This window comes from Phoenix dactylifera, chromosome 18 (assembly GCF_009389715.1).
Source record: "Phoenix dactylifera cultivar Barhee BC4 chromosome 18, palm_55x_up_171113_PBpolish2nd_filt_p, whole genome shotgun sequence".
Taxonomy (NCBI): Eukaryota; Viridiplantae; Streptophyta; class Magnoliopsida; order Arecales; family Arecaceae; genus Phoenix; species Phoenix dactylifera.
Window position 1 is genome coordinate 2778392 of NC_052409.1, and position 21867 is coordinate 2800258.

The following is a 21867-nucleotide window of genomic DNA, read 5'->3' on the forward strand; positions in this document are numbered from 1 at the left end:
TTTCCGAAGAATTACTAACAGCCGTGATAAAGCCTTCCCAACTTTCAGGCATCTGACCTAGAAGAGCCCACGCCTTCACCTCATCAGTGAACGTGATCTTCACAGATTCCAATTGGGCACATAGGGTATTGAATTCACTCAGATGTGAATGAACACTCCCACTGTCTCTCATCTTCAAAGTGAATAATCGTCGAATCAGGAATACCTTGTTCGCTCCTGTTGGCTCATCATACATGGAAGCCAGTGTGTCCATCAAATCTTTTGCAGTCTTTACTTTGGATATATTGGCGAGGATCTCCGATGCCAAGGACAAACGGATAGCGGCGAGCGCCTTCTTATCAAGACGCTCCCACTTCTCCGACGGCATGTCTGTCGGCTTCGCTTCTTCTCCGCCCAGTGGTAGATCCAGATCCTTTGAGAGCAAGTAATCTTCCATCTGCATCTTCCACACACCAAAGTTCTGTCCGTTGAATTTCTCTATCCTCAATCTTCCTTCGTCAGCCATTGGGACACAGGGAACGTAGCTCTGATACCAGTTGTTGCGCGATGAAAGGACTCACCCTCGATCGTACTGTTCCCTTTCCTGCGTCCAAACTGCGGAAAGACGAATCGAGAAGAAGAAGTAGTAGAGAATAAAATCAAATCTTTTGCAAAGACAATAATTTTACGTGGTTCACCCAATACGGGTTACGTCCACGGAGGCCACACACACAGATTTCAATATATTCAGCAAGGGTTACAATGATCTCTCTTCCTGTTGGAGATTGCACACCTAGGGTTTACAAGAGAGATAGAACTCCAAAAGAAAACTCACTACAGCCGCTCTCTTCCTCCCTAGGGTTCACAAAAAAACCTATTTATAGGTTTTCAACACATAAGGAAACTTCCCTACAAAACCCTAAGTCAAAAAAAAACTGATCTTGCCACCGTTTCAATCAATCCCGTGATCAGGAGTCGACTCCTCACTTTCAGGGGTCGACTCCTGATAAGTTCGAGTCGACTCGGACATCCTCGGGTCGACTCCAAGTATCAGCACCGAACTGGCACATTCTGTCTTTCTGAGAGAGTCGACTCCTGCAGGACTGGAGTCGACTCCTGCAAGCAACCCAGAAAACTGCTCTCTGTTTCTTCACTGTGGCAGATGCGAGTCGACCCTCTCATCCCTGGGGTCGACTCAAGCTTCATAAGAGTCGACTCCAGCTCTGCAGGAGTCGACTCCATTCAGTTGGCACAGACTTTTTCAAGCAAACTTGAGCCGAATTCAATTTGCAGTCGTTTCGAGTTTCGAGGCACATTTTTCTCAACAGTAAAAGCTTACCTTTTTTCTCCTTCGCCGCATGATGTGAATCAAAAGGATTGAAAAAAAGGGCGGAGGCAAGCTGATCGGTCTCCATTACCAATGTAGGCTTACGAGGGGTTTGTAAAAGCTTGCCTCAGATCACAATTCACCTTACAAATACAAGCCCATGTCACAAAGTTGTCGGTGTTTGCTGGAGTTTGTCAAAGCCTTTCGCCATACACTAAAATACATCTCCATTGGTCAGAGGAGGAGCTACAAGAGACTTCTAGATCTCCATACCTCAAAATCCTAGGCATCGGATGGGGACCTAAGAGAGAGTAAAAGGAGAGAGAGAGAAGTGGAGAAGAGAGGGAGCTCTCGGTGACTCAACATATGGAAGTTTAGGGCTACCCCAAGAACATTATTGATAGGGTGAAATCCTACCCATTATAGGAACACACAATGAATACAACCCAAACTCCCCTCCTCAATTTGCCAGCCAATATGAATGTTAATCTACTTGGGTCGAGTCCAACTTAGACACGAAGTCTAGCACAAGGCATCGACCATCTCATGTAATTCCCATCACAAATAACAGTCAGCGTGGCTCTTAGACTTCTGAGCCTCTTAAATAGAGCAAAGAATTGTGAAACAATATGGCTGGCTCAACTCCAAAGAGCAGAGCAGCAAGGAAATAACTGGAACCTTACCTGCATTGTGTGACCACTACCAAGAACAGCTATATGTTTGAGCAAAGCCCTACAACTATATGATGAAGTGGACTAGCTTAGCACATATAAACAAGATTCCCAGGTCTAAGAAACCACTTCTTCAAAATATATGAATATATGAGACAAGAATAAATCAACTATAAGCTGAGTTTTCTCTGCTGTCATGATGCCACATGGCCATTCAGACAGCATCCGCTGTGTGTTCAATCAGATAGGCAAGGCTACTGATCCTGTAATCCTAAAATTTCTGGGATAACAACATCCATCTAAAAAGGCAATCTCAATAATATCTTACAAAATTTCTGAACACGGGTTTGAAATGAAAAGAAGATTTGTCATATGAAGGCACTTGAATTTCTTTAACATTTATCTTGACGGCTCGTGATTTAATGTTCTGCATCATTCATGGACGAAATACGAAGTATTTGCTTGCTGCCAGCCAAATAATGTCAGTGCATCACCATTAAATTCAGCTAGTTTTCGCATGTATTAGCACGTAGCAATTCAGCACTCTAGTAGTAGCCATTGTTTTTGCCTATTTCAGGAGAAGCTAGTCATAAGAAAGATAAGATGTCCACATATAGCAAAGCATTGCAGCAACAACAAGAAGAAGAAACAAAAGAGAAAGAAAGTCAATAACAACCTCAGTATTCACCACTATTTAGCTTGAATTCTAGCAAAGCAGTTATTTCGTTATAAGCATCAACAATTTCATACAACATTTAGCTACTTATGATTAAGTTTGCTCAGAAATGCAAGAATTAAAAGAAGGTATAGTGCACTGATGGTTCTATATATAAGCATTCCAATATTTTCTACAGCATTCAGCAATCACTTGGAATTTTAAATGGTGCATTTATAGAATAGAATATCGGAAACATGAACCATGAAAAGGCATTAAAAGTGACGAGCAAACTGGCAATAAGGGAAATACCGCATAGAGGAGCTAATTTATGCACTTCTTACCCTGTTTATGGTGGAAGACGCAATGGAACCGTTAAGCATAGCTGCAACACGACAAATTAATGTTGAAATTCATCAGGGTTCATGATCTCTGTTTAATTTTTCTGAGTTGTACTTTGCATTTGATCCCACTACATTCAAATGATTAGCTATAATCCAATTTGTTAACATAAGTTGAAATTTTTAGCTTATGAAGACGAAATGGGAATAGAGGTCCATTCCATTGTTTCCATTGTGGGGAATTCCTTGCTTGTAGTCAATGCATCAACATGAAAATGTTTAAATCATGTATTAAGATGCTTGCTTTATATGTCACATCCCATAGAATTTGGCCTATAGCAGTTGCAACTTGCAAGGTGTGCTTGAATTTCTCAATCTGTGCATGTCAGCCTTGTGCAAGGATCATGGAATCTTCTCTCTATCATTCCAATTTAATCGGATGTCTCAGGTCAGCAATCAATTATGACAAAAGGAAAGCTTAGATCAATCTGATAATGCTCCAAGATTTAGTTCTTATTGATATGGTGGCTCCATTCGAATTCGTCTTTGCTTCTATACCTTTTATGCAGCATATGGCATAAGCGCAAAACAAATTGTGCAGTAACAGTTAGATAAGGGCTTAACTCATAGTATTTGGAAAGCAGAGTGCTGTGATGATGATCCTGCAATATGCTTCATAGTCCATTTCTGCCTCAGCAGAGACCAGTTTCCTAAACTATTTTGATATTTTATGTTTGCAATGATGGTTGGACAAAGTGACATCGGCCGGCATGAACACAAGGCTATCTCTTACAAAGCAGCTGGTTGGGGTCAAAGTTTCTCTAGAAAAGGAGGAACCATAAAAAAAAAAAGGAAGACTCACAGCAAAACCAAATGGGTATAGTAGCACAAGACACTGGGGTAGAGATGATCCTTTTTAAGGAGGAATTGTATGAACCAGCAGTCAGTTCAGTGGGAAGCCCATATCAAAGTGACAAACTTGCACAAATTCTTATAACAATCATAGTTAATAGAGCTCACATCGGATTCACTATACCAGAAATGATTCACTTCAGAAGCAGATTGAAGCAAGTGATGCTGTTAAACTCATACAAATATCTAAAACTCCATCCCTAAAAGTATTGATCAGAACTTCCCATCTTTACCACATCCATTCCAAACAAGCAGAGAGGTTTTCTTCAGCTCCGCATAATTTTATTTGTTCACCATAACAACGTGTAACACAGATTATAGATGACAATAACCCGTCTAGACTCTACTCTGTCATCTATCAAAAAGAAAATATCTTTTAATCGATTTAGGTGTGGAACACAATGCTTTTATAGATTAAATGCATCAAAATGAGAGAGTCCTAATAGGATTGCCAAATTCCCATCCATATGATCATCTTAATGTTTTCTTTGCAAGCATCTCTGAAACTAAATTAAAACGCTACAACAGCAAAAACTAAATCTAACAGATATACTGCATGCCACTGATATAGGAACTACATTTTACACATATTTTGATAGATTTAAAGGGACAAATAATCAGTAAACTTAGAAACTTTTTAACCACAAGCAATTGCTAGGCTTTCTCTGCTTAATTATCATGATCATGGAGCAATCTCTAACATTACAAATACCTGCTTGCATCCCCATTTAAGAAGAACGCATCAGACCCAACTCCAAAAACCCGTACTACAAATCACTCCTGTAATCACCATTAGTAATATTTTATATGTGTAAAAGAAACAAACATCATATAGCATTGCAGCGAAGGATTTAGTCACTAAAACAGGTGCGCAATTGAAGGCACGGTTTATAAAAGAAAATAAGAAATAAAAAATTAAAAAAAAATCAACAGGAGATAAATACATATTTACAGCAGTTAATATATCCTCAAGAACAAAGTAAAGAGTAATCAGACGACACACCTGTCCCATGCTGAAGAAAATCAAGAGAGAATAAACACCAAAAACAAACTTCCAACCCAGACAACAGCTCAATGTAATAAATATTCCGATCACAAATCCCACCTTCGATCCATTCCATTTCACTTCTCAACTCCAGATTTAGCAATCCAATCCTAACGACTACACTAATTCATGATAATCAAAAGAAGCGAAAGCATAAACAAGGAAAATTCTTCAAGCAAAGCTTCAAATTTTCATTTCATAATCGAAGAAGTTTACACCTTTTCTATCCCATAACAGACCCAGGAAGATTTACAACCACAACAAAGCCAAACCCGACAAGAAACCCTAACCCTCGCACATACCCTCATTTCACGCAATTCCAAGAGCATCCCAACAGGAATTCAGCCACCGAAGCCATAGAGGGTACGGCCCTGGCGCTTGAGGGCGTAGACAACATCCATGGCCGTGACGGTCTTCCGGCGGGCGTGCTCAGTGTAGGTGACGGCGTCGCGGATGACGTTCTCGAGAAAGATCTTGAGGACTCCCCGGGTCTCCTCGTAGATGAGGCCACTGATCCGCTTCACGCCGCCGCGGCGGGCGAGGCGGCGGATCGCCGGCTTGGTGATGCCCTGGATGTTGTCGCGGAGGACCTTGCGGTGGCGCTTCGCCCCGCCCTTACCCAGCCCCTTGCCTCCCTTGCCGCGGCCCGACATGGCGTCAATAAAAGAACTCGAGACAACGGGTGAGAAAAAAAAGGACCTCTCTTTCCGTGAGAGGAAATTAGGGACTTGAAGCCGAGACTGAAGAAGTGGGAGGGAAGAGGGATTTTATGGAGGGGGAACGAATTCGAGTTTTGGATTTTTGGGGGCGGGAGGGAGAGGGGGGCGATCCGTGGGAGAGGTGTTGGTGGCAGTTGGATTTCGGATCGACGGTATAGGTGGCTTGGGATTGTTTCGTGCGGATCGGTGACGTGGCGAGCAATGGTGGGGAATTTGTGTTTCCTGGGGTGGCAACTGGCAAGAGGTCTGGCAGTTTGTGTTGAGGAAATGGTGCTGTTGTTGTGGGGAATTACAGATATGCCAATTAAATGTAGGTAGACGAAAAAATAAACTAAAATACTTAGAGATCTATGTAAAATGTGGTCCAACGATTGATTTGTGGAAGAAGATTGATTATTCTTTTGTGCGGAAAGATGCAGCCCAAACTCTCTGGATTCTATGGAGATTCGCCCATGCTACTACGATTCAATAAATTTCATGTTGGAAATTTCATGCGACGGTATGATGGCATATCATCCATCATGATGAGTAGATTCTGTCCATCCTTTTAGACAGCAAATTGCAACAATGGAGAGCTTGCACACCTTAAGTGATATTGATGTGATATCTTTGCGCCAGCATCACGTAAAACTTTTTAAAAAAAAAATGAAACCTATTTGATTGCCCAATTTTAACGACCACATTTATATTCTTTCGTTCAAGGTCTCTTTGATCCACCACAAACAAAATTTCTACTAGGGCACTCTCTCTCTCTCTCTCTCTCTCTCTCTCTCTCTCTCTGTGAAAGCTGACATTTTATCCGGTGCAATTACCACAACCAAGACAAGATAGTAAAATTGACACATCTAATTTTGATGAGTCACAGTGGCTGGCTCGTTTATGGCGAAAGTGAAGCCACCGTTATCTTTGGCTATATAGACAGAAGCATGCCTAAATTGGTGTACATAAATTCCTGCACGTAGTTGGCATTTCCTCTTTTTTTTTCCTTGGATGGACAATATTTCTAAAATCTTTGAAATTATATATTTTCTTTCCGACGCAACTATTTTTCATGCCTGTCATCTTGTTCGCCAGCTCGGAGTTGTTTTGACAACGCCAAGTACTTTCGTCCTAATCATCATTTAGTTTTGGAACCCGTCTGACAGCCTTCGCTTCGGATGAAATAGCCCATGACGCTGGAATATACCTCATGCCTAGCCTATAACCTATTCCTGCTGCTTTGCGGTCCCATTTTCCTTTTCGGAGCGTACATCAACCTGCTTCCCGTCAGTTCATTCCAATTTAGCGCCGGTGATTCTCTGCCAATTTTTCTGGTATCGGTGCACCCATCACAAGCTATTCACTTCATAAATTCTCATTCAATTTATCTAGTTCCTGTCATGGTTCTCATCAGTACTTTGGCAACAACTTCCGTGCTCGAGAGAGACGAGGTTTTTCTGTTTACACAGGCAACACCTCTATAATTTCTTGCACTAGCTAATATGAAAATGATCTAATGGAAGATTGAACGGATGGCAGACAGCTTAACTTCCAAGAACAGTCGCACACCTCTGCAGCGTGAGCAAGAATAGCCGATGCTCCAATGGCCTAACTTTCCACATCAGGAACAGTAGTCGAGACTGATAAGCTCCACACTGGGGCCATGAGAAGCAATTGCACTGGTGAAGCTGACCATCAGATGAAGATACAGCGCAGCTTCCCACGCGCTTGGTCATGTCCATGACAACAACCAAATTATTTGTAGTTTTGGTAAGACGGCCTCCACGGGCACCATCAAAGCTCGAACCAGGCAGTATCATTTAGGAAGGTAGCATTAAGGCTGTACAACAGCACGTCAACAATACATAAAAGAAACTCCTATGGTAGGAAAATTACAGGTATGAAGAATAAATTTCCAACGGGAAGACACCCGTTTTACATACAAGAAGCAACAGAGATGGTAAGCCTACAAAGCCATTTGTGAGCCTGTCTACCATAACCTCATTGTTCACAACTGAAGCCCACTGCAGTTACTTCAACTGCAATGAACAACATCCCTTCCCTGGCTGCCAAACAAAAACCATCTCTGCAAACAAGCAAAATGGAGAAGAAGGTTACGTAAAAGACTACAAACACAATCTTACAGCTTGACCATCTCTTTCTTCGTTGACCATCTGACAATGCTGCTCTGCTTGTTTTTCAGCTAAACATCTTTTATATGGCACAAATCCCCTGGGAGATTTATCTGTTTTCACTTTCAGACTTCCAAAAGCTGAGTTCTCACTTGGCCTTCGTCGTCTAGACGCAGGAGCTGGTTCCTTCAGATGCTCAGCACCTTGTTGTGAGTCGACAGCATCGCTGTTTTCAGCACCAATAGGTGCTCTCCCAGCATATGCTGTGTTAGAGCCAGTCCAAGAACCTTCCTTCTGGCTATCTTTACCATCTGAGGCCTCTGTACAGGTTTGTGGCCGACTTTGCGTCGAGCTCATATTTTGTGGAACAATAATGAATGGGAATGCTGGTAGAGTTCCATAGAAGGCCCACCACCAAGGCAGAGGACTTGCAGCTTCTTTTGATTCCCTAAGATCCCCATGAGAAGGCAAACAATAAAACATGGGAGAGGTTCCACCATTGCCTGGACTCCGCGCATTTTTACCTGGACCACCCCCAAAATCATCTTGGGCTGGAGTTTGCAGAACTGGCTTAGTTGAGGTCTGCAAATCCATGTCTGTGCATACATTGTGGCCGCTGTTGTCAACAATAGGCAATGACATGCGAGATTGCATCGCGTTTCCGACACTAGAAGAGCATGGTTTTTGAGCATTAGTCACCAAAACTGTCTTTCCAAATAGCCTCAGGCAAGTTGCTTGTGCTTCTATTGGCGAGCTTTCCTTGGAAGGGGTTTCATCTTTTGAACTCAAATCTACCTCCTGGAAACAGGGATCAATAAAACGAAAAATTAGAACAGTTTCATGCTTTCTATTGTCAAAGCTATAGTTGACAGACAAGGAAGTACCATCTGGGATTTATCTTCTTTTACTAAACAAGTTGATACTGGTCCAGGTGAGGCAGATCTATTCTCATCTTCAACTGATGCAGGTGACTGGCATCCAGTTTCTTGTTTGGTTATTAACATTCCAACTAGATCTGATCTAGTTGCAGATGACACCGATGATGCGCAACCATTTGGCAGATTTGAGATTGTTGATCCTATAGTATCTGATCCTGCTGCAGATAAAACTGATACTGGTGAACTGTTTTCTAGTTCAAAAACTGATGGAACCGACAGTGAAGACCATGCTGGCTGCTCCAGAACAGGGAGAACCTTGCTGGCTAGGTTGCCCAATTTACGAGGATATGGGTGCAGTGGCTTTCTTTTTGGTCGAGGTGGGGGAATCCCGATAGCCTTCGCAGTGCCCGGCTCACGAACCACCTATACCATAACACAACAATATTAGGACCAAGATAGACAAGCATCGAGTGGTACAAACCATGCAGCAATATTCTTGGTGCTCAGCTTCATGAATGATTCACTTACTTTATAGATCAAGTAAGACCATCCATGAACATATAACGGTAGAGAAACAGTTACTGGAGGAAGAGCAGTAAACCTTTGAGAAAAACTTCTGAGCATGGCTTCGAATCTGAACTGCAGTCTTGGTGCCTATGTGCTCTGCAGGAAGTGTCTAAGTCAGAAGAAAGAAGGATTTATAACACGACATCCAATTAATGAAACTATATTTATGAAACTGTACCCTCAATTCGAGGCCAAGCACGACCATACAGTTTTAAAGCCTCAAGAAACTTCTCGTGTTCTTCTTCTGTCCACCTTTCCCGCTGTTTTGTTATTGTGTAAGGTTTCCTTACCTAACAAGGGAGATCATGAGAAATGGTATAAGAGAAAAGAGAATGAAGCATGACTGACAAAAATTAAGATTGCCACAGTATCTGCAGGTTGATGAAAGAAAGGTACCTTCATTGCAAGTTCATCTACTAATGAGCTGAATTCTTTTGATTGGTGGCTATTCACAGCTGAAGTTCCGATATCCACACATATCCTCCTATCAGGAATGTGGATGGGATTCAGACTAGGTCTTCTGCTTTTATCCTGATATCAACCAAAATGGAAATTAGAAGTCATTTTAGCTCCCACTCCTAAGGCATAAATCTCATCATTTAAGATCGAACCAATGAAAAGATGTTTATGACTTAGCATCATCTTGTTACTTTTCAGAATTCCCATTAATAATGAAGTTACATACCAACAAAAGTAAGGACAGATACTGAAACGCAAAGGAAAAAAAAAAACACAGGAATGGTCGTTTATTCTTTTAGAGAAAGATAGCAATAGAAACTCATGAACATTGATCCTAATAATAGCACATTTTGCACCCATTTTTTATTAAGAGGACTATTATTAATCAGGTTTCAGCCGACGAAGTTCATAATGCATGGGATGGTGCCAATGATTAAAAATTTGTTCCATAAGAGTGAAACAAGGCCAGAATAAAATACTTCTCGAGGATAAAGTTATTTGCTCATTTTGTTCTTCATGTGAATCTCTAAATATGTTCTCAACCATTTCTATAAAGCGGGATATAAGGCTTTGCAACTCCAGTGGAACTAGATGAGAAAAATAAGATTGCAAAACAATCTGATCAAATATCTTTGCACCTAGGCATATCTTTTTAAAGCAATTTTATATCTTCTAGTTACCAATTTTCTTTTAAAATTTTGAGTTGATTAAATCCTCAAAAGAATTCACTTTGAGACTTCTGATACATAGCCAGAGATAGAAAAGAAAGAAAAGCATGATTATATATACAAAATTAGACACAGCAAAATCCTTCAAGTCCAAGATCATCATCAAAGCCTCAAAAGACAAATTAGACTTTGGAAGTATAAAAAATCGTACTTTTCCTCATGCCAAAACAACCAGAATCGGAACAAGGGAAAAAAAAAGTAAACAGGGGAAATAGAAAGCAGAGAGGTATACCGGTACTTTCATTGCTGCAGAAGCTCTTGATCACCTTTTTATTATCCCTTTCTAGTCCCCTGGCCCGGAACAGCAAAAGCCCAGCCTCTAACTCCACTCTTTTCCTCCTCCCACAACGCTATAGTTGACACCTAGAGTACCACTCGAACCCCTGCATCCTTCCAAGCCACATCAAATCCTCTACTCATTTTTTCCTCAAACGCTCAAGAAATCCAAAATAGCTCCTTTTTGGCGCAAAAAGAAGCCCTAAATCTTCCCTATCATAGAAATATCAAGAAATTCATTCCACCTCCAAGCTCTACTAAACTCCGTCAAACTCCTGACGCTTAAACCACGAAAAAATCTAAAGATTGATGCAAAGCTCGATTTCCAGAACCGAGAAAGCAGAAAAACAAATTAGAAAACTCCTCCAAGCTCCAACCTTTAATCTTAAAGACAAGATCACCAACCCCAATCCAAGCTCCAATCGCTCAGAGAAAAACCAGAAAAAGACCAAACCCTCAAGAATCGAAGAAAAATACCAGGGCTCCGCCAAGAACTGACAGAAACCAACAGTATCCGCCAAAACGGATACTGAATCCAGGCCCAAGACTCGCCGTCCAGGCCCCTCGCCTCGATTCAAGACAAGAGAAACCTCGCCGGAGAGAAAGAGAGAGGAGAGAGAGACGCAAAGAGAGGAGAGAGAGACGCAGAAAGAGGGAAGGGGCGAACAATGGGGAGAAACCAGGGGCTAAGAAGAGGAGATGAGGCGGCGAAGGTAAGGGGCGCCACATCAGCAGGGTCCGGGCCTGCACTTTTGCCCCTGGAAAAAAGAAAAGCGACCACACGAATCTTGTGGCTGACGACTCACAAGCCTCTGACACGTCGCGCACCGAGTCGGCTCCCCCACCCGATTTTTAATTTCCGCTTTTAGTTTTTTGTGGGAGATATGGATCAAAGACTGGATAATTATCCTCTTTTCTATCTACCGAAAATTTCGAAATTCAAGGAAACGACTGGACATGGTTTCGTCGCGTATCTAATGCCCCCAGCTCCATGGAGCTTAAAAATTCTTGAAGTGAAATTACTGTTTTTTTTCTCATATTAATCAAATTTGTATGGTATTATACCCTTCTAGTATAGGACTTAAAAATGTAACATTTTGTTTACAGTTGAACAATCAAAGAGGGAAATGTCTAACATGATATTAGATTAATTAATAGAAAAAATGTTGCAGGAATTTTAAAGCATAATATGTACCTTCCTTCAAAGAAATTGTACCAAAATTTAAGTGAATATAAGATGCGAAACGAGCACCCATATCCCAATATCCAATAAATATAATAAAATCATGGGAAAAAATAAACTAAAATTATATTTTTGCTTTTATGTTATTTTTTCTTTTCTATTTCTCATTTTAGTTTTATATTCTAGATTTAATTAACTTTACTAATTAAAATTTAATAATTATGCACTTAAATAATTTCATTTATTTTGATTCCATCAATCACATGGTCTGGTCCCTCTGAAAATGCTACACTTGGGATGAACTTCCACCAAGCGCTGGGGTCAAAAAGGGGCAATGGTTATCCGGCTGGCGCGCTTTTCCGCGCGCTTTTCCGCCACGTCAGTACCACTCACCGCCCTCGCCCGCACCACCGCTACGCGTCGCCATCGCCTTGCGACAAGAGAAAGCGGCACCTCAAAATTATTAAATTGATCATTAAAAGAGAAAGCCGAGATGGGCCCGTCTCCACCACCAGAGTCTAGAGTTGGTGCGCCCTTTATTAAAATATTCAGGAAAAATCGAGACCACATGTTTTAGAGCTGGATTCGCTTTTTGTTTTTTCTTTTTGGCAAGTCGCTTCGGTGGGCCCCGCTTCCAGCGAGATCGATTTGATGGAATATTCGTGTACACCGAGTCTGGTCGCACGACAGCTCCTAATCCGTGGGGTCCGGGAGGGGCATCACGAAGGAGGACCGTTAGATTAGGACGGAACGGCTAGCAGCTAGCTTGTTACATGGCAGGCGTACAGTATGTTTGAGAATGAATGGACGCTGTGTGATTAGATGTTATCTGGTGCAGTGCTGGATGGTTCGGGGATCGACAGTTAGTGGATATGTATGCCGGCCACTTAGCAGGGGAAAAAAGGGAAAGTCTATCCAAAATTCCAAATTCGGAGATTGCTGGTTGCTGACAGAGTTATTATCTGCAAGGGGGTTATCTTCGTGACTTTGAAACTAGAAATAACTCTATGGGGGATAGGGGTTCTTTATGTTAATTTGTGCCTGGCCCATGAAAGCGAAATGAAATGGGATGTATGAATCACGCACCTTTAGGGCTGCAAATAGGTCGGGTCAGGTCCTAAGTGACTCCGATCTGGCTCGGTTTCTTATTCGGATCGTAATTTTGGATCCAGACCCGATCCGGTTGAAAATCGGGTCGGATCCAGGTATAACCCAGACCCGACCTAAAAAGTAGGCCCAAATGATGCCGTCATTCTCTAACTTCTGAGGCCCAAATGATGCTATCCTAAAATGGGTCGGGTCGAATCTGGGTCCAAGTCGAAATTGGGTGAATCCGACCCGGCCCCGCAGGTCCTAAAATTTGGGTCGGATTGGGTCTTATGTGGGCACGGGTCGACCCGACCCATTTGTAGCCCTATGCCTCATGCATCATCCCAATCATGCATTTTTTTTTATAAACTCCACCTATCTGCGTTCATCTCAGATATCTCATCTTGGTTTTTTCTATGATGCACCGCTGATGTGGTGCATATGATGTAGGGTATAATTTATCCCGAAAGAGGGTAGCAGGTTGCAATAGAACTTTTTATGTGTATATACCTCTAGAATATAACGATCGATGAATAATGATGTGTATGTAGATGGTGGAAGATGACAAGGATACATTGCTGTGCTTTTCTAAGTCTTGTTCTTTAATTGCAAGATAAATTGAGACTTCCTGACCTGAGATCTGCTATATATAATGCAGAATTCTCATGATATCTTTACAAGTTAGTCTTTGCCAGCTAAATCAATTCACCTTTGAAACAGACAAAATGATCCAAATCAATCATTGCCAAAGGTTTGATGTCACTCATGGCCTGTGAAATAGAGATGACCGGTAAGGTATATAATGCATTAAAGTGCTGCAGGGACTATGGGTGTTCCCTTTTATATTTTGCATTCCACTTGATATTATTAATATGTTGTGGTTGCTAATATCTGTTTATCAAAAATATGAAAGCGTACTTTGGAAATGGTAGACTGTTTACCTCCATGATAGCCATTTAATTGTGGAGGCCAACATAAGATGATCTGATATTAACACAAATTCTTCATGCATTATATCAATTAGAGGGGTCAACCTTCTGCCGGCACTATGACAGCTAAATAATTGAAAGATTACTTTTGAGGGTTAGCTTTGAGTATTTGATTTTCTAGAAGGGATTTGGTTGTGCCAGAAACTATCAATAAGAAAAAAAAATTACTTCTGATAGAAAGGAAAAGCAAAATTCATGATTTTGTCAATGTATTATTCGACAAAACTTAGCATAAATATGTGGTGCACAAGCAAGAAGGCTCGATTCTTTACTCAATTCTTGTTCTCCGAGGAAGACAAATCAAAAAAGTTTATCTACTAAAACTGAAAAAAATAATCAAGTTACTTAATCATTTAAATTACTTGATTTAATAGAGGGTTCAGGAAATAGCAAAACCATTTGACTTCTTCAATAACATACCATCAATTTATTTGAAAGGTTGGGATGGAAAAGGCTATCCTAGAATACATGATTTCTATTATTTGTGGTTTCTAAACAAAATAAGATGTATGCAACCTTACACCAGTGTATAGAGAGGTGTCTCTATCTTAACATCCAAATTAAAATGAAATAACTGTACTGTTGCACCAAGACCATTCTTATTTGGAAACTTAGAGTGAAATTAGAAAACCTTATCAACAAATATTAAACTTTCTAGGCTTCTACTTGAAGCTTTATTGGTAATTAAAGAAACTTTGTAAGTTTTAGTAGGGAGAAGTTTCTGATCGCTTTTTTTTTTTTTTAATGTTGGCTACCATGAAGCCATAGATGCAGCTTAGGGCATTTCCATGTAACTAGAAATACATCTAGCATGGATTATAACATCGTAAGAACTTCAGTTAGTTGCAACTGTTCGGTTGCATAAGCAATTGGTTCATATAACTTGCTTTTCAATGTTTGATTAATTATGACTAATTCAAAATAGATGCATTCAAGAGCTATTGTTGCAGGCTCATTTTTTGCAACTAGATCTAACTATAGAAGGACTTTGATAGGTTCAATTACATCATACCTGCCTGAAAACATCAAAACAAAAGATGTGAGGGCCACTTCCAGATGAACTACTCCACAAATGCTTATCCTAGATGAGAGTCTAATTGACATAGCTAGGGTCCACCGCTTCACGTTAATAGCATATACTTTGAAGGTCAGAGCTGATCATAGATTGGACTTCGGGCTTAAACGCTATTCAATTTTAACCAAGTTTTGGACCGCGCTCATATAAAATTTGATTTTTTTTTTTTTTTTTTGCGCCAGCTGTACTTTAGGCACCTCGGGCCTCATCAGCACGTAGCCTTTTATATATCTCCCGGCGGGACGGCCAAGACCCTACGGTGGGCTACAGAGACACCGTCGTCACACGAAACGGACGGTCACGCTCCCGACCTCCTCCTTGCCCCGTCTCTCGTTACTCGCCACGTGTCCTGAAACGTCGCGTGCCCGCGGCGACATCGCTTTCTCCCCGACCGAGCGTCGTGATCCGCCCCCGAGCATTCGGTTACATCTGACGGAAATCGTCGCCCCCTGGCTTCTACACGTGGCGCTTCTCATTCCCGGAGAGAGGGCGCCAAAACCTCCTCTGCCTCTGCTCTCACATCTCTTGTTGCTCATTTGAACCCTCTCGATTTCTTTCTCTTGTCTCTGCCCTTTTTCTCTCTGGAGCCGATCTCGGTCGCTAATGGCTGTCGTTGTTTCCGAAGGGAAGCTCTCAGAGCTCCGCTCTGTGGTTGCTGGTCTCGATCAGATCAGTGAAGCGATTCTTGGCATGGGATTTTTTTTTTTTTCCCGTTCTTGATCCGTTTTTCGTGCCGGAATGCATTTTTGGGCAGGAAGATCTCGGATCTGATACGGGTTCTTGATCATATCTTGTTCTTGGTAGTGAAAACGAGAAATCTGGGTTCATCAATCTCGACTCTCGCTATTTGAGGTAGATCCCTTTAGTTTTAGGGATCAAATTCCTATGATTTTGATGGTTCTTGATGCATATTTTTGCGCTGAGATCTTGAATTCAGTCTTTTTCTACGGGGCTTGAGGTTTCTTTTCTTGTTATTGTTGCCTGATTGCAGTGGAGAGGCGCCGCAGATCGAGAGGAGTAAGATCCAGACTCCCAACTGATGAGGTTGTTGTGCCTTATGAGACCCTAGCGCCACCTCCTGAAGGTATTATTTTTGACTTTAAATGGATCTTGGACTTACTGGCGATTTTTTTTTTTTTCGATCATGGAATTTGTTTGAATATGGTTTTGTTCTAATCAAATGAAATGCACATCTTGAAGCAACTAAGAAACTTCTTGACAAGCTGGTTGTGTTGAAGCTTAACGGTGGTCTGGGGACGACAATGGGCTGTACAGGTCCCAAGTAAGACAAAATCTAATCATGAGAGTTTTTGTTTTTCTTGTGATCAGAATTCTGGATTAATTTGTGAGCGCTCTTTAATTAATTCTAACCGTAAATTTGACAATGGTTTGTGCTTGTTATTCAGAGGCATTTGCATTATGATTGTTCTTAGTTTTATGATGAAGCAAATAGTAAAATCTTCAGTGACTTCGTTATTAAAATATAGATGACAATATCGAAATTCATTTATTTAATTGTTGGTGCATGCTCAGTGTAGCTTTTTGTTTCAAGTAGAGGTGAATAAATATTTTGCTTCATGATGAGAATGTGAATTGGAAAGTACCATGAGTAAATTTATTGTTCGGGTTGCATTAATATTATCACTTTTTTCAGTCTTACATGGAACTCATGTTCACATGTGATTCTTAGCTATAAGTGAAACATGTTGTAATAATAATATCCTGATCCATTGCGGCTCTGTTATTGAAGTCCTTAACGGGTTGACATTTCCTGATGTGATCATCATTGAAATAGAGTTAACTCTTGGCATTGATTTTTTTTTTAATATTTCTTTGCATTTTCTGATAGGTGATTGAAATATCAATCTCTGCAGAGTCTCTGAACAGGAAATATGGTTGCAATGTCTCTCTTCTTTTAATGAACTCATTCAATAATCATGAAGATACATTAAAGGTGAGTGTTCTATACTTTCTGTTTACTAGACATTCAAATTGACTTGGCAGTACTATGACTGACTAACCATCTGGAAATTCTTATGGATAGACCGTGGAGAAATATTCCAATTCAAACATTGAAATTCATACCTTCAATCAGATTGGAGAATCGAACATTTAAAAAATTAATCTATATCCTTAAGTCATTCTGGAAAGGCATAGTGACTAAAGAAATTTTAAGAGGTTTTTTGAGGTTAAATGGAAGATTGTATTATTTATTCCATATTGATCTGATGTCACGCCTCTGACTCGAGATCGCAAGCCGAGAGTTGCGGCAACCACGGCATATTCATAGGAAACTCTTCCCATAAGCATGCAAGACATTTCAACATGATATCATAAATATGCAATAAAACAATTTAACTAATAATATGCAATATTTTTTTCATTAACCAACTCAGCTTACAATATCTCACAATTCTAATATTAGTCTAAGGTAATACACAATTTAAATAAACTCTAATCTAAAATAACTTGTACCACAGTTCTTCTAATCGCTCTTCTATATTGAATAACCTTAGTAGGCTATTTCTCTGTATCTATAAAAAAAAAGAAATTGTATAATAAGCTAGATAGCCCAGTAAGCAATAAACACTTTAGCTAAATAAAACAATCAATAAAACAATAATAATATACTGAAATTAAGCATGCAAATTAAATCGATTCAAAGCCAAATCGATATGCTATCCAGTCACTTTAAATTTCAAATCTTGTTTCATAAATCAAGTATCTTTCAAATCATCAAGTTCATTTCGACAACCATAAGCTATGACCACATTTATACATTATGGTTGGGTCAGAATATGAGCTCATCGAAGTGCCAACGAATAACCCCCCACTGGCTGGGTGTTAATATGCCAACATATAACCCCAATTGGCAGAGTTTCGATATGCCAACGTATAACCCCTGTTGGTAGGGTGTCGATATGCCAATGTATAACACTCGCTGGCAGAGTGTTGATATGCCAGTGAATAACCCCCACTGGCAGGATGTCGATATATCAGTAAATAACCTTCCACTAGCAGGGTATCGATATACCAGCGAATAACCTCCACTAGCAGGGTATCGATACATAGCCTTGCTGCGAGTTCAAATTCATTTTGAAGCAAAAACTCGTTTTCTCATATTTAGTGTTCTAAATTGTAAGATACATAAATTCATACAATATCTAAATCAATCGAACATAATCCATATTGAAATCAAAAGATACAATGAAAAATTATATAGTATTGTAGAAAGAGGCGCATATAATAATAAAATACTATGCATCAGCTTCATAAATTAAGAATGATTCAATTAGAAAAATCTATAATTTGCCAATAGATCTAGAGAAAAAAGTACATTACTTACCTTGCGAACGCAATCCAACTAACAGATTCAATTAATTCCAAAATTTCTTCTCAGAGTCTAATATCTAAAAATTATATTTTTTATTAAAATTTCATCATAATTATTTTTTAAAAATAGAAATCTTAAATTTCAACATTCTCATAGAGCTGACCAAGTAGAAGTGCCCGACATTTTGGTTGGTCCGGTCAAAGTGAAATTTATCGAATTATGCTCGGACTAAGGTACAAATGGTTCAACAAAGATCGAGACGATCAAATCTAATAGTATTTAGCAAGGATCAAGGTTGACCCAGAATCATGAAGAGAAGTACCTTGCTGGTCTATCATCTCTAGAGAGAGTAGAGAAAAAGTATAGAGAATAGAGAGAATCTTAGTTTGGGTTCAATCGGATGTCTGAGTTTGGTTGTCAATGGAACGGGTCAACCTATATCAATCAATATGTCTGTTCATAAGTCAAGGGAGAGAAACTTTGTAGAGAGAGATAAGAGAAAAGAAGAGAGGAGAGAGAGAAAGAGAAAGAGGAGAGAAAAAGAAGAGAGAGATTCTTCTTTTTCACCGAAAGAGGGGGGAGTTCATCTCACCCTTTCTTTTGCGATCAGATCTAAGGGGCAGCCATGGTGGCCAACCCCGATATCGACAGGAGGTGGCAAGGCTGGCTCAACGAACTTCGGCGGCTGATGGGTTTTGTTGAAACAAAAGTCAAGGAAAACAAGTGTTGTAGGGTTGCTAAGAAATTCTGGAAGGATTGTAGCTATCTTTTCAATTATAGTAGCAGCCCGAGAGGTAGATCTGGATAGAGTTTCGCTCATAAAGGAAGAGTAGCGCGCTAGCGCGGCTCGCTTCTCTTTTCGACGCTCCGCTCGCAGCTGTCGAAGTCTGCTGAAAAACGGAAGAGCGTGCTAACGCACTACGGCTTTTCAGCCTCCGTTTGCTGGTTCCGAACTATCACTGATCTCTGTATTCCCGGGAGGGATATCAGATAGAGTCAAATGGTTGTATTAAAAAGGAAATTAGCAAGTTTTTTCTCCATTTGAGGGATATCAAGTTCAGGTTTTTTGGATACTAATACCGCTACCATCAAGGCTAATTTAGGGCCCTAGACCTGGTGGGGAACAATTTTAGCTAAAAGAATCCTAATCCATCAGTGACGTAGATAAATGGGTCATTAGAAGGATCCTTTCAAAACAACTTAAGTATTAGGTGATACACATTTAGAGATTATAAAATGATAAAAGTCATGCAGTAAAAAGTTGGAAGACTAGTGCCAGCATCCTTGCCTCTTCTAGCATCCCTTAGTGTTGATCCACCAGCGGCTTCACTCTAAAGCAAAGGCAGGAGCACTATCAGAAGCATACCTTCCATATCGACATGTCCTTCCATTGGAATAGGAGCTACCCTACTCCCCCCAAAAAATGCTAAAACGGGGGCGTGACGGCTGCGGTAGGATCAGCCAGAGATCAGTTTACTACTTTAATCTAGTACACACAAAAACTTGGATTTTTTCCTTTTTTTTTCTTTTCTATCCAAATCAAATTCAAGGTTGGCTAATAAAATAGGAGAGAGAGAAAAGGAGAAGAAGAAGACTTATCTTGGTTCGGCGAGGTGGTCCGGCAACGAATCGAGAAAGATTGGAGGTGGAGCTTGGGATTGGTAGCTCAAACTTGGGTGAAGTCAAAGGAGAAAGAAGAGCATCTTTAAACAACTGATCTCAGCCTTATTCGGCCGGTCTCTGGATTGCGATAAACTTTCAATCTCATTACGACTGAGGAAGAAGACTCCGGCTCGAGCCGTGCTCCCATTTGCCCTCATGTGTGTCACACATGCAATTGGCTCAAATGTGGCAAGGCCGGTCATGGACTGGGCCCAATCCACTGGTTTCACATTTGATCCACACGATGAAGGGCCAATATCCTTGTCTAGTTGTTGAAGATTTCATGCCTTTGCCATGCAGGAAAGGATGGCTGATATGTTGTGTTTAGCATTTTTTTCCCCAACAGGATGATATTACCATGTATCGGGCATAATTCGAATAACAGCCATATGTTGTTTGTGGAAGGATCTTTTTGATGAAGATAAATACGATAAAAGGGTTGGTACAATTAATATTACCCGGATAGAATTGCGTTGGATGCCATCTAATTTAGTGCTCTTTGCCTGTTGCAGACATATAATAATAGGAGATATATGGATTTGCCTATTTATGCTGAACTTAAATAGCTGGACAGTTCTGTAAGCGAACATTTTAATCCTGCCAATTTTCCCAGCTTCTATTTTATTTTATTAGAGTAAGTTAAAGAAAATTCTGATTTACCGTTTCGTTTACAAATTGAATAGAGTTGCTTGTTTGAAAGCGAGAAGGGTATTTGTTGGGAGAGGATGTCACCATTCCATTAGCCATTGGCCTTCGTCTTGCTGCTTATCATTTTTTTTTAATTGGCATTTACATAGATGTTTTAAGTGGCTTGCTCCCAACAAGAAAGCATTGTTTGTTCGTTTGTGTTTGGATTGGTCCAAAAGGTGGTGATACAAATTAGGACATAAAAAGGTTAATCTATTAGCTGTATTCTGGAATGTTATATCAATTTATTTGTTAGACATCCACTAATCTGTTGGCTGGAGATCACATATTCGGTTTTAATATTTTTATTTTATTTTTTTGTTGAATAATGGTTGATGGTCTGTTTTTCTTTTTATTGATGGTTAACAGGCTAATAATATGATTTATTCATATCTCACTTCTCGTGTATTCTATATAAATGTGAAGGTATCCTCTGGTGATGTGTTTCCCATCTTTGGCGAGGAGTGGCAACTGGCAAGCCTAGTCTGAGTATGTATGTGTGTGTGTATATATATATATATATATATATGTATAGAATAATAAAAGTATTGAAAATAGTAACAGTATTGAAAAGAGTAATAATAGTAAAAATAATAAAAGTACTGAAAATAGTAACAGTATTAAAAATAGTAAAAATAATAAAAATACTAAACATAGTAACAATGTTGAAAATAGTAATAATAGTAAAAATAATAAAAGTACTGAAAATAGTAACAGTATTGAAAATAGTAATAATAGTAAAAATAATAAAAGTACTAAAAATAGTAACAGTGTTGAAAATAGTAATAATAGTAAAAATAATAAAAGTACTAAAAATAGTAACAGTATTGAAAATAGTAATAATAGTAAAAATAATAAAAGTACTAAAAATAGTAACAGTGTTGAAAATAGTAATAATAGTAAAAATAATAAAACTACTAAAAATAGTAATAGTACTAAAAATAGTAATACTACTAAATATTGTAAGGCGACTAAAAATAGTAATACTACCAAAAATAGTAATATTACTAAAAATAGTAATGGTACCAATAATAGAATAGCACTAATACTAAACATAGTAATAATATTAATAGCACTAAAAATGGTAATAATCGTAATACTACTAAAAATAGTAATAGTACTAATAATAGTACTAGAACCACTAATAGTAATAGTACTAATACTAAAAATAGTAATAGCA

The 21867-nt window shown here is 39.6% G+C and overlaps 2 protein-coding genes, 1 long non-coding RNA gene and 1 pseudogene across 5 annotated transcripts; 1 reads left to right on the top strand and 3 right to left on the bottom strand.

Annotated features, from left to right (window-relative positions):
- Positions 1-3326: 3326 nt before the first annotated feature.
- Positions 3327-3440, bottom strand: LOC113461123 (annotated as a pseudogene).
- A 1657-nt stretch (positions 3441-5097) lies between these two features.
- LOC103723338 (histone H4) lies at positions 5098-5697 on the bottom strand. The gene has a single exon (XM_008814228.2). It carries the CDS (start codon positions 5581-5583, stop codon positions 5272-5274), a length of 312 nt encoding a protein of 103 aa, XP_008812450.1. The 5' UTR covers positions 5584-5697; the 3' UTR covers positions 5098-5271.
- Positions 5698-7422: 1725 nt separating this feature from the next.
- Positions 7423-11386, bottom strand: LOC103723346 (protein CCA1-like). Of its 2 annotated transcripts, XM_008814242.4 has the most exons (6): positions 10625-11386; positions 9602-9736; positions 9384-9495; positions 9240-9301; positions 8645-9061; positions 7423-8558 (listed from the first exon to the last, which is right to left on the bottom strand). In XM_008814242.4, exons 1-6 carry the CDS (start codon positions 10634-10636, stop codon positions 7755-7757), a joined length of 1542 nt encoding a protein of 513 aa, XP_008812464.1. In that variant the 5' UTR covers positions 10637-11386; the 3' UTR covers positions 7423-7754. The 2 variants fall into 2 exon arrangements, with proteins under 2 accessions (XP_008812464.1, XP_008812472.1); XM_008814250.4 differs by lacking the exon at positions 10625-11386 and having other exon boundaries at positions 9167-9301; positions 9602-9742.
- A 3889-nt stretch (positions 11387-15275) lies between these two features.
- On the top strand, positions 15276-20954 carry LOC103723362. Of its 2 annotated transcripts, none has more exons than XR_003388522.2 (4): positions 15276-15856; positions 15996-16088; positions 16205-16286; positions 16854-20954. It is a non-coding gene; the product is annotated as an uncharacterized LOC103723362 (long non-coding RNA). The 2 variants fall into 2 exon arrangements; XR_005506805.1 differs by having other exon boundaries at positions 16879-20954.
- The last annotated feature ends 913 nt before the right edge of the window (positions 20955-21867 follow it).